Here is a 12,826-nt window from a genome sequence, read left to right as displayed (position 1 = left end):
TGTGTGTTTATGTTTTCATACTTAATAGTATTTTTTCTTCATTCACCTAATTATATTATATTCCAATAAAATTGCTTTTGTTGCTTTGCATGACAAAAAATTAAATAATTCCTAAAGGCAAAAACTCATTCTTTTTTTTGCATTTTGCTTATTTGCTGGCTTTAATTTGCAAACAAAAAACATCGTACACTACTATAAATACAATTTTCTGTTAATTTCTATGTTTTAATGTTTAGTAGAATTTTTTGTAGTAAAATTTAGTAAATTTGTAGCCTAAACACTGGGAATGAAAAGAAGGTTTGAATACAAAAAGTAGTAGCTGACATGCATCTCATAAATTTATACAAAAATCGGTTGTTCGAATATTTTTATAATATATTTGTTCCTTTATTTGGTACCACATATCTTAATTTTTCGCTATACTATATATGCAATAGCGTAATTGCAATCGGTAATTTATTTTTATATTTAATTTTTGTTTTCCACTTAATTTCACGCACTAATATGTCTACGCATTACTTGTTATTATAGCTGTTTCATATATTAAATACATATTTTACTTTTTACTACTAATAACCCTTCGACATAATTTTTTGTTAATTGATTTTTATTTTTATTTATATTTTTCAGCTTCGTTCGATTACAATTTTATTACAATACAAAAATAATAATTGAAAATATTTAAGTTAATTTTAAACTTAACTGCCATAAAATATAGAAAAACAATAACAAAAAATATATTTATGTATTTATATATGTATAAGTTGTATTAATTATAATTTTTTTCTTATTGTTTTAATACAAGTAATTCAATTATTTATGCAACTATATCAGCAAAGTATTTGCTTCACCATCCTATCAATTTTTCTCCTCGATCGAATATTACAAAAATGGTATTAATCGTATTAACTTGAATACATTCTGTAAAAATGCTGTCCACAATGCATTCAGACGCTTCGAATGCGCCATTAGGAAGCGCCAAGTGCACATCACCGCGACGACTTTGGTCAGCTGATGCAGATAGTATAATCTATTGTGAATGACAAGAAAATCGCACAAGTTAAGGAGTAGCACAAAGTTATTTAATTTTTCCATTTCACTTAATAGACTTACCGCATCATACGCTTTCGACACGCAGGTAGCGATTCTGGACGTTGCTTAAATAAGAATTCCCTATAGCCCAATACATAACGTTCCACATAGTTCTCCCAGTCAATGGTGCGTACATCGAACACAAACGTTTCGCGATCCTTCTGACTCAGCGCATTGAGTAGTGCGTGCACATTGTCATCCTTGAATCGCCACTGGTGCGTGGCAAAGTATTCCAAACAACCCACAGCTTTGGCAATTTTATTTTGGATATTTGCCATGCTAAGGGAATTCGTGCAAAAAAGTGAAAGAATTAAAAAGAAAAAAATTCCGATTTGTAGATATGAATGTATGTAAGTATATGCAAGCATCGGGAGTAGGCAAATATTTAAGCAGGAGAAAACGAAGAGGTGGTAAACGCATAAAATTGTTTCCATTTACAAAAGTAAGTGTATTTGCTTTAAATATATGCATGTCGGTCTTTCCCAACGTATGGATGTGTGAATGTACTTACAATGGCTTCTTGCCCATTAGTCGCGCAACAATATCCAATATATAGGCCGGTAAGTAGTGTACGAGGAAGCCATGTGCTGCATTCAATGGACGATTCATGCGTAACACACCGGTCGGATACCACAGGCAGCCCTCTGTAGATTAGAAATAGAATGGAAGGTTTAAACAGGATATTACAGCGGAAAGTAATTAATGAAACTGTAGAACTAAGCAACAAAAAGGAGGAAATATTTGGTGAAAATAACAAAAATATTGGGTAATATAAAAAGGCCGGATTTTTAGGTAAATTTAAAAAAAACTTAATTTAAAATCCATTTTAATCAAGTACATAGGTAAAGTACATGGCTTTTGCAATTTTTTGGTAGAAAGAAGAAACTAATGAAACTGGAGAATTAAGCAAAAAAGATATAAAAAATGTGAAAATAACCAAAATATTTGGTCATATAAAAAGTCAACGCGGATTTTTGGGAAAATTAACAAAAAAAAAAGGTGTGTACTAAAAAAACTTACTATATTAACACAAATTTATTAATTGAAAAAAAATCTTTATTAAAAAAATTACTCTATTGGAAAACAAAATCTTAATTCAAAATCAATTTTAATGAAGTACATATTAGCCACTGATATCTATGGCCTTAGCAATTTTTCGGGTAGCTTCATAATTCCATCGGTGTAGAACTTCTGTGGCTTATCGGTGAAAAACTTGGTCAAGTGCTTTCCAATGGCTCTTCGGTAGGTAAATTTTTTACCATTAAGAGAGTTTTTTTACCGAAACAACTGGAAGTCTGGCGGTGCAAGGTCCGGGCTATACAGTGGATGTATTAAAACTTCGCAACCATTGTCATGGTGCAACACAACTTTTTTCTATTAGCCAGTTCTGGTCGCCTTTGTGGCGTGGATACTATTCTATCAGTGTGCAGTAAGAACTGCTACTAGACGCGCAACGTCAGTTTTTTGGGTTTCTAAAAGGTTGTGTTTTTTTTTTAGGTTTTATACGAGCCCTTTGAGTCCAACAGCCGCACACCGAGCGCGTCTTTTGACACGTTTTCTGGTCCTTGGTTGAGGCCAACGTGCAACCTACCCTGGCTAACTGATCAGCAACCTCATTTCCAGGAATGCTACTCGACGAGAAAAGGACGCTAGAGAGCCTATGGGATTATATTTCTGGTTGTGCATAATCGGCGTATTGTCTTACCGCGGCCTGCAATCGAGAAATAGGTATGTATATATATTTTTCTTTGGACTCACCCAATGGATGTTTTCGCACATGTTTCATGGCATATTTCACAAATTCACCCCATTGTATGGGATGTCGTTGTCCGGTACAACAATTATATATCGCCAAATTATCGGATTTTCTCGTCGCTGTACGCCATGCTGCGGCAATCATTAAATTAATCACAATATCGACAGGTACCATGTCGGCAACATAATTCTTTTCACACATTATTGTACGGAATAGACCTTTACCGACGGCTGCTACCAAACCAGTTGGACCATTAAAATTGTCAACCCAACCGGCGAAGGGTTCATTCAAGCTGGCAATTACTGCAGGAAGAAGATGAAGGACGAAGAGAGAATTTAGTTAAAACACATACAACAAAATATAAAGTAAGCATAAAATGCTATGTACACTCACCAATCGATGGCCGCACAATGGCAACGGGCAGATTACCAGCTTCTTTGAGTAACATATGCTCCGCTAAGGCTTTCGTAAATGTATACGTATTTGGGCGTTTACCAATCAGCGATGGTGTCAGCTGAAAATGGAATGAAGGAAATTTGTTGGCTGATGAATAAAGTACGAGTAGAATCACACAAAGGCGCTAGTGATAATTTTTTAGCAGTTTAGGAATCCAAACAGCTACATACATATAACTGCGCGAGCCTACCTTTTTTGTATTTTTATTTCATTTTTTTTCTTTTATTTATTATATGTATTTTTTTTTTTTGAAAATTACCTGATCGAGCATATCCTCAGGAAGCCAATTGATCAGTGAAATAATATCATCGGGATTATAGGGTGGTGCATATATAACCTCTGATACCTCGGTTCTATCGCAATTGCAATAGGCAGTGGAGACGTGTATAAGTGCCTGGAAAAGTTATAATCGCAACTATTAAAATGAAGCCTTAAATAAAAATACGTTTTTTTTATCTCTGAAGATATTTGTTTATATGAATGTATGTATGTAAATCATCTCGTAAATCTTTGAATTTCAATTTTTTTTTATTTAATTTCCTATACTTACATCTAAGGACATCATGCGATGGCACAACTCAACCAAACGCTTTGTCCCAAGCATATTGATTGTGACAGATAATTTGAGCTTTTCATCGAATTTGACAGTGGCAGCTGAATGGAATACAATGGATACTGTGCGACAGAGTAGCGCCTGCAAATAAATGATGTTAATTTTGATGCATACAGAATTTCGAGCGGCATGTGCCCATAACGGTGCATCACTCTCCACAAAAAAAAAAAATAAAAAATCGGTATGTTTTTTCCATCGGAATTAAAAAATTTTTAATATTTTAATACCTCTGCCAAAATATTTCTGAAAAAATATTAAGATTTACGTGAGCTGGACACATTTGAAAGTAAGTCACAAAATTGATTTTTTTTTAATAAAGTTAGTTTCTAAATACATACATATATTTTTTCTACAAAATCACCTCAGGTGACAGAAATAAGCAAAAACGGTAAATAAAAATAAAAACTATATAAATTGCAGTAATATACATAATTCGATTTTTGGGGGCTAGCACACGAAAATCTTAGAATTTTTCCGTAACATTTTGGCGAAAGTCTTAGATTATAATACATTTTATAATTATAATAGGTAATTACTAATTCCAAATTTTTACAGCTTGTAATTATAGAAAAATGGCTAGTTTATCTAACTTAAAATGCTTGTAATTACCTGATCATTTTCGCAGATGCCCAATTCCTCGGATGTTATATCACCGGATATAGGAATCACTTTACTCAATTCCTTTGGTTTCTCCCTTCGCAATGTCTCGAAAAGCTTTAGATGATGAGAAAGGAAACGAGATTTTAAATAAAATTTTACTTTGAAGTTTTTAAGTTTTACTATTCCTGCTGTTAAATTGGGTATATGTACATATATGTATGCACTATTAAAAATTCCGCAAATATAAATGCCGGGGCGTATGAGCAACTTTAATCATCAAAGAAGAATTGAATACTTGGCATGAAATAATACAATCGATTCCATTTTATATATATCCATATATTAATATGCAATTCTATGCTCGTAAGTACATTCCAACGGCTTAATAAAAAACGCAAACTTTAAACGTATAAACACAACGAAAGGAGAGAATTTCGTCGAATGGAATGGTTGTAAAACAAAGTTGCATCAAAAAGTGAATTTCGTAAAAATGTAACATACGACAAATTTTGTACAAATTTATACATTTTGCTTATAGTCATGTGGTACATATTTTTTTGGCTCGCTGTTTGTATAAAAATCCGAAATTTATCTATTACGAACCATATTTTAGGAATAATGTATATTTTTCAATTACATACATGTATACATAATTGATTTATTCTTCATTCAATTAAAAAAATAAAAAATTTTTTAAGTTAAAATTTTACATTTTCATTTGCACTAAACTGATGTATTTTTACTTACCGGTGCATTAAGCAGCTCATTCAGACGCGCTGAGACTTCTTGTCCTCGTTTTGGTCGTATTAGTAGATAAATATTTTTTATATCTGGACATGAACGTAATAATTTTTCAACAAGAACCTGGAAAAAGAAAACAGAATATTTGCTTAGTTAAAAAAAAAAATATTATATTACAAATTAGTTATGAGAGCTGGGTTTGAAAGAACGCATTTTTAATATCTTTCAACGTTAAATTAAAAATACCTAAACTCTTCTTAGAACTACATTAAGGGCAGTAAACCATTCTTTGTTTATTTTCAAAATTTTGGCCCAAACAATGTATTTGAAGTGAAGATACATTTTAAAGCCTACTTGGGAAAACGATAATTAAAATGTTGTCTAACTAAATTTATTAGTTTTGAGACACATTTGAGTTTATGGTTTTTTCTGTTATCACCAATAAAAACATAAATCTTTGACTCTTATAAAATTGCTTAAATCTGCAGAACTTAGTCTCCCAAGGATATGCTAAAAAACGTAAGTCTGTATGTACCTTAAACCATTCGCACCGCATTTTTTGAAGCGTCGAACATTCAAATCACCAAGCGCCGTAGGTGCTGAGATCATCGGGAGCAATGCGCGCTGGCATGCATGTCATGTATACGTACATACATACATTGGATTGACTTTACTCGTATGTATGTAGGAACACATTCTAAATCCTCACATATCACCGCTGCTAGCAAAAATTAAAACAATAATTCTACTAAACGGTGGCGACAGTAGCTGACTAGCAGCTGCCAGGCGAGGTCATTAAAATGTCAGAAATGCTAAAGAAGGAAAGAAACATATTAAAAACAACAAAAAAAAACTACCAACGAAATCCCGCACGATGACTACAACAACGAAAACAAGAGCAATTAAACACAATTACCGTGCAAATGAATGTAGAGTATAAGGCTCATATAAGCGCCACACAATGAGCTAACGCCTAAATATATACTACATATGCACTGGTATGTGTGCACACTGAAGCACGAAAGTGCTACGTTTCTAGTACACATGCAGCCTTTACACTTACCCCCCCAACTCTTTTAAACTTTTTCATCAACTCTTTTACTAGTTGACTCAGTGAGCTTTTCGCACTTTACATGCAATACATGATTATCAACTCAAAAGTAATGAGGTGAATACATAATTGTAATTTGAACAATAAAACCCAAATCGATTTTAAATGGCATAAACAATACACTAATTGCTGCTAAAAGACCTGGAATAGCAGGAGAGGTGACTATGTAGGTGGTGTAGTTAATACTCAAAGGACATAGGGATATTTAGCCAGCTCAGGCTATATATATTTAAGTACCAACCCCTTTTTGGCACTGGCAGGAACGCAGAACACAGGACTCTCTTTGCTACATTCCAAATACTTGACGTTGTCGCCATCTAGGCATCTTCCACTTTCCCACTGTTTCACACATTATTGGCGGCATTGGGAATATACACTGATATGTGTGCGTGTGTGTGGTAGAATGGGACGATGTAAGTGACGTAGGAGCATATGTTAACCTTTAACCGTGGATAAGGGGTCTTTTTCCTCTCATGTCAAAGAACACTGAAAATGTTTGTTAATTTTGATAATATTTTTCGGTTGCTTACAAAAAAAATTTATATGAAAATTCAATATTTTCATTAAGATAATATGTTCATTAGACTGCATCACTCCCCCATACAAAAAAAAAATCGGCACTGTTTTTTAATTGGAATTATAAAATCTATTATTTTTTAACACTTGCACCAAAATATTTCGGAAAAATATTAAGATTTGCGTGAGCTGGACCGATTTGAAAATACCTCCAAAAACGCAGTTTTTATAAATAAAAATAGTATTCTTAAAGAATTTTTTGAAAAAAAAAAATATCAACTAAGATGACAAAAAAGTTTCAACTTAAAAAATTTGCATAAAAATAATAAAAACAAGTAAGAAAGTCTAAGTTCGGGCGGATCCGAACATTAAATACATAATAATATATAATAGATTTTATAATTCCAATGGAAAACAGTACAGAGTTCTTTTGTATAGGAGTGATGTTTACTAATGTACATATTTACTCATATTACCCTTACAGTCTTTGTTATAAAATTTACTAGAAATAGCTGTCAATGTCCCGCAGATTTGGAAGCCTGTGAGACTCCACGTCCAGGCTTGTGGTACGAAAAAAAGTACAAACTTAAAGGTTAAAATAAAATGAACGCGAGTACAAAGTAGTAGCGGGTTGGAATAGCCGCTTAGACACGCAAACCCACACAATCGTTGTCGCCATCTTGAATGCGTTGCATACTGAGACCATAAAAAAGTCACTCCACTCATGTCAAATATGAGTATATCCTTGCTTACTTGAATATTTTAACTTAATCGCATGTCGGCCGCTGTGGTGTAGTGGTAAGCAGTGCGCGCTTCCACTCCGCAACGCCTGGGTTCAAACCCTGGTCAAAGCAACATCGCAAAAAAATATAGAAAAAAGGTTTTTTCTTAACAGCGGTCGTCCCTCGGCAGGCAATGGCAAACCTCCGAGTGTATTTCTGCCATGAAAAACAGCTTCTCATAAAAATACAATCGCCGTTCGGAGTCGGCGTAAAACTGTAGGTCCCTCCGTTTTGTGTGACAACATCAAGGCGCACGCCACAAATCGGAGGAGAAGCTCGGCCAAACACTAACATATGTGTAAGCGCCAATCTAAAAAAAAAAAAAAAAATCGCATGTTGCCCCTCAATGTTTGTCGTTTTTATAGCGCTCATTATTTTTATAAGTATTAGTTGCACTGTCATAAAACCCCATACTAGCCTGCTTCCAAGCTGCTGTATCACACTGCTTCGTCTTATAGTATAGCAAACAACAAATATTAGTATCTTCATATACTTGTAAGGAGATTGCGTACTAAAGGTTCACCCATCTACGGTGATTGGTACTAAATAGTTCATGCCGTTGCACTCAAGCGCTTATGTGTTGAGTAAATAGAGATATCCTGCTTGTGGGTGCACCACATCCGTACTAGCATCCGTTTCCGTCGAAGGTGTCGATGTGTTTTAAATGCTTTTACTGGCATCACACATGAGTAGATTATAGATTTGCGCTAAGCAGCTGAGGATAAGGGCGTTTTTGGTAAGTATATGGAATTATAAGATTTGGGATTTGAGTTAGTTGGAATATGTGCGCCTCAGATGTTGGTTTTATGGCGACTGTGGCTAATTATTTTATTATCCTTATGCAAATTTTTTACTCAATTCAAACTCAAAAGTTTTCAGCCTGGGTGCGGGTACATAGAATATGTAACTCGCTCGAATACCTTCAAAGACTTCTCATATTTGTGCAATATCATCCGTTTCTGCTTCTAAATTGTCTACCGACAACAACGATGCGGATAGGTTCTTTCCGACTTGGATAACCGCATAAGTATTGCGAGAAATCCAAACATAAAAAGCGGCTTTAAACTCGACGAACAAATTTTGTGGGTCGATTTGCTAATCTAGCGTCTTTTCTACTGTTTCACTCGCTGTGAAAACATGCAAAGTTGAGAATCTATTTATCAGCCCAAAACTCTGCTGTACCAGCTGTTAGTCCATACGCCCACCCAGCTCTTCGCGGCCGGCTTTGAGCAACTCAGCCGGTATTCCGTCGGTTCCAGGAGCTCCATTGTTTTTAAGCCACATTACACTGTTCTCACCCCGTCTTGGTTGACTCGAGGGACATGAGCTTCGTCCCAATATATTAGTATGGCTATTTTTTCATCACACAAGCCATCGGTTTTGCCGTTCAAAAGCATTGAGAAGTGTTCCCTTCATATATATCAAGTGGACTCCGGACGGGTATTATAAAATTTCCAGTATCTGAGTTATTTTCGAGACTTATGTATATTTAAGTATATACATATGCTTTTCCGAATTGTGTTGGAACGTTTGGTTCTTAACGGTACTTATGGTAGACATCGATTAGGATGACAACGCCTTTTTCGAATCTAAGTAACACTTGGAAGTACACTCTTGAGACATTCTCTAGTTTTCCGCACTGAGTCCAAGGTTTTCAGTTCGCTTACGCACCACCAAGCACCTCCTAACTCGGTTAGTCTATCAATCGTTGACGTCAAACTCAACTAACAGTAGGCCCAGGAAACATTATGTTCCGACGGAACCGATCGAAGGGTGTTAGCTAAGTGGTGGGGATAAGTGAAGAGGTATACGGTGTCACGAGTAAAGATGGACGCGGGATATCGGGACCCACGGCACTGATTTCAAAATGGCCGCGATGGGCGGTATCGGGAAGGTCTTTAAAAAATTTGCGGGCGGGGTCGGATCAAAATCCTTTCCCGACACTCCCGATAAAACCCACAACCTCAGTAAATTCAGAAAATCTTCCTTAAAAACTTTTCATGAAATAAGAAGCACTTTTTTGTTTCATTGATACGAAAACGAACAGCAAGGCACACAAAAAATAATAATAATTGGAAGATGCCAGATTTTGTATTACTTAAAATTAATTTGAAAGACATGTGAACTAAACTTAGTGATAGGTTTCGGGACCCACGCTACCCGCGGTACAGTTCTAAAAAACATAGGCGGGTTCGGTACTTAAAAATTTAATTTCGGCATGGGCGGGATCGGGGTTGAAATTTTTGGCCCGAGCCCATCTCTAGTCACGAGGGATGCCTTCACTAGCCGAATATATGTGATTATGTTTGACATGTTGGGGTCGAGTACAGACTAATACGATTTTACTTTGCTGCAGTAGCCAGACCTTAATTGCGTCAGAGCTACGCTCGATTCAGCCGATGCTCTTTCTCTGCGATGGGTGTAAAGATGGTGACTATTTTCCGTGAAAGTTGCTTGCCCATACAAGGTCGGATGGAGTCGATGAGCAATAGGTCGCAGCAAAAAAAAATCAAATTTTCGATTTCGAAATTCGACATGTTGCGTTACATGATTACATTGAACCGCGTTAAACTGTTTTCCGATCGGATAATATATACGATCGCCCGAAGAGTCTTAAAGTTTAGAAAAAAATCTCAAATAATGTTCTTTTTTTATTTTTTTTTTAGATTTTCAGGAAGGATTTTGAGGATACAGTTTTGTAGCTCATTAAATTTTAGTATGATAAAATGAGAGTTTTAAGTTACTTAAAATCACATTAATTTGTTGGCATTTTTTTTTTTTTGCTGGAAGTGTTTTCTATATAAAAAACAATGTCTAGCAAACTTTTGGAAGATTGCGTGGCACAGTCAGCAAAAAAATTACCAAAAAAAAACACCCTACTATGCAAGGTAGGTCTGTATCTCGTCCGTAAGTTTATAGAGCTGCCTTCTGACGTTCCGAATAGGTGGCTCCGCTTCTGCATGCTCCTTACCGAAGAGCCCTAACACGGCCCCCAATACCGAGCAATCGTCTGCGTAGGGTATCTGTGAAAATCCCTCTGCCGGCTGAGGTTGGGGACCATTTTTAAATCGACATACATATATATGTACATTCTTATCAAGGTTTCCCTACAATTTTAAAATTTTAAAGAAAAATATTTATGTTTGTATTTTAAGCTACACTATTTAGATTCACTCGATGCTCATTTCCCCCTTTTTACGATATGTATCTTCTCTATTTGCCTGATTTTTGGCATTGTCATGCGACACAATAACGTCGGTTAGTATTGTTTCCTAAATTAAAAGCAGCATAGAAACTTTAGTGAATTCAAAAGAGCGTGTGCAACAAATGTCCCAGTGTCATTTATCATTTCTTTAACTTTTTTTTATTATTTTTCTTCAACTAAGTAGTTATTGTACTTTTGTTGTCTATGTACATACTATGTATCTATTTGTTAATTTTTTCCGCATTTGAAAATGTTTCATAGTCCCGCGTCGTGGTTTACGCCAACGTTCTAGTCGTCAAAAAAATACTAATCCTCAAATTAATGTAAACAAACAGATAACAATGGGGAGGATGAATGAGTGAACAAAGCAATGAAAACAAATATTGCCACATGCCAAACTTAGCAATTGCACGCGAGTACATTAAATATTTAGAAGTTTATTTTTATGTAAAGAATTTCGTAATTACCCAACACTGAATGTAGAGATTGGAGGGTTTCGGAAGTACCTACATACATACATACAAAGATGTGTACGTACAGCTGTAGAGCAGCAATGACCAGAGAGTGTGTTTGCCACGTGCGCTTCTGTAGTGCATTGCATACGTATTAGAGTCCAGCGCAATTGTATTTGCCGCATTTCATTCAATAAGTACTCCTTGCATTGTACTCTACTCCCAACACATTGTTACTTTTTTTCCGCATACATACACTACTTGGCGTTGAGAGAGTAAATACTTGACGTACTTGCTATTACTCCACCAAAGTACGTACTCTACTTTCCCTCATCGCGTACGAGAGATNTGGCGCGAAACTAAATAGGGACGCCACATCTTTTTTTTTTGTTTATTTAATTTTAATTATTTTTTTATGAAAGTATAGCTTGCTATCTAACAAAGCCCAAACAAGTTTCTTCAAAATGTTAAACTTTTTAATCAGAATTTATCGACCTTTAACCTTTAAGAAGCTTCCATATTGTTTTTTTTTATTTCTAACACATTTCGCTTTTTTTTATTTATCAAGCTTCAAGAGCTTTCAAACTGATACTCAAAGCTTAAATTCTCAGTTGTTATAGTTTTGTTACCATTTGCATAGATTAGTGTTTTAACTTTCATTTTGGTTTATGAATTTTATGTTTCAGTGTTTCTTTTTTTAACCGACTTCCAAAAAAGGAGGTGGTTATCAGTTGGTCGGAATATTTTTTTTTTTTTTTTTATGTATGTTACCGCATAACTTTGGACCACGTCAACCGATTTCGATAATATAATTCTTTGTGCATCGGAAAGGTAGTGTCTCAGAGGTGGTCCCTTACTAATCTGGTTTAGATCCGATCATTGGATCATGAAATATATACAGCGTGGCGACGAATAACTGTTACCCAGGTTTTTTTGAGAAATAGAAGAGTCCTTTATAGATTTTGCGCAAAAAGTATGTTATTGTTAATTTTCCACAGATTTTACTTTAGTTGTATTAATTAGTTTTTAAATTTTAATCCTTATTTACATTTGCCAGCAGTGTAAACTTTGAGAGAAAAGTTCATTTGGCACGCAGGTCCTCGTCAGTTAATTTGTTCCANGGAGGATGGTTCCGTGCGCAGAAGTGGAAAACTTTTGACTGCCCCTTACCTGGGAGTGGCCAGAAGCGATTCTTGTGCGTACGGTTCAAATCGCAGCTCACAACGTCCGGATATTTATATCCACGTATCCTCTGGGTAGCAACCAAACACCCGTTTGGGAGCGAGCTAAAGTGAGAAGGCGTAAAACTTCGCGTGCGCTGGGTTTGGGTCCCGCCACGTTAAAACCCCGCCCAATGAAAAATTCCAACAAGCCTCGGATGAGACCCCCTTTTTCTGATGACGACCACGGCAAACGTATAAAGGACTATGATTTAAGGGTATGCACCTGGAATATCCGGACCCTTAATGGGGAAGGTGCCTCTGCCCGGCTGGTTGATGTCC

General features: G+C 35.6%; 1 protein-coding gene across 1 annotated transcript in view; it reads right to left on the bottom strand.

Moving 5' to 3' along the window:
• Positions 1-753: 753 nt before the first annotated feature.
• LOC108359213 (putative fatty acyl-CoA reductase CG5065) overlaps positions 754-12,826 on the bottom strand; it is a 15,686-nt gene continuing 3,613 nt past the window's right edge. Inside the window, exons 2-10 of the mRNA XM_017610961.1 lie at positions 5,265-5,381; positions 4,527-4,631; positions 3,855-3,998; positions 3,564-3,698; positions 3,242-3,362; positions 2,851-3,150; positions 1,604-1,736; positions 1,114-1,371; positions 754-1,030 (exon numbers count right to left, since the gene is read on the bottom strand). Coding sequence (XP_017466450.1) covers positions 883-1,030; positions 1,114-1,371; positions 1,604-1,736; positions 2,851-3,150; positions 3,242-3,362; positions 3,564-3,698; positions 3,855-3,998; positions 4,527-4,631; positions 5,265-5,381 — 1,461 coding nt within the window. The 3' untranslated portion in view covers positions 754-882. The remainder of the gene's footprint in view (positions 1,031-1,113; positions 1,372-1,603; positions 1,737-2,850; positions 3,151-3,241; positions 3,363-3,563; positions 3,699-3,854; positions 3,999-4,526; positions 4,632-5,264; positions 5,382-12,826) is intronic.

The sequence above is a fragment of the Rhagoletis zephyria genome, unplaced genomic scaffold (genome assembly GCF_001687245.7).
Source record: "Rhagoletis zephyria isolate East Lansing unplaced genomic scaffold, Rhagoletis_zephyria_1.1 Rzeph_scaffold_00012, whole genome shotgun sequence".
Lineage (NCBI taxonomy): Eukaryota > Metazoa > Arthropoda > Insecta > Diptera > Tephritidae > Rhagoletis > Rhagoletis zephyria.
Note: the sequence above shows the minus strand (reverse complement) of the source record. Positions and strands in the feature narration are given on the sequence as shown.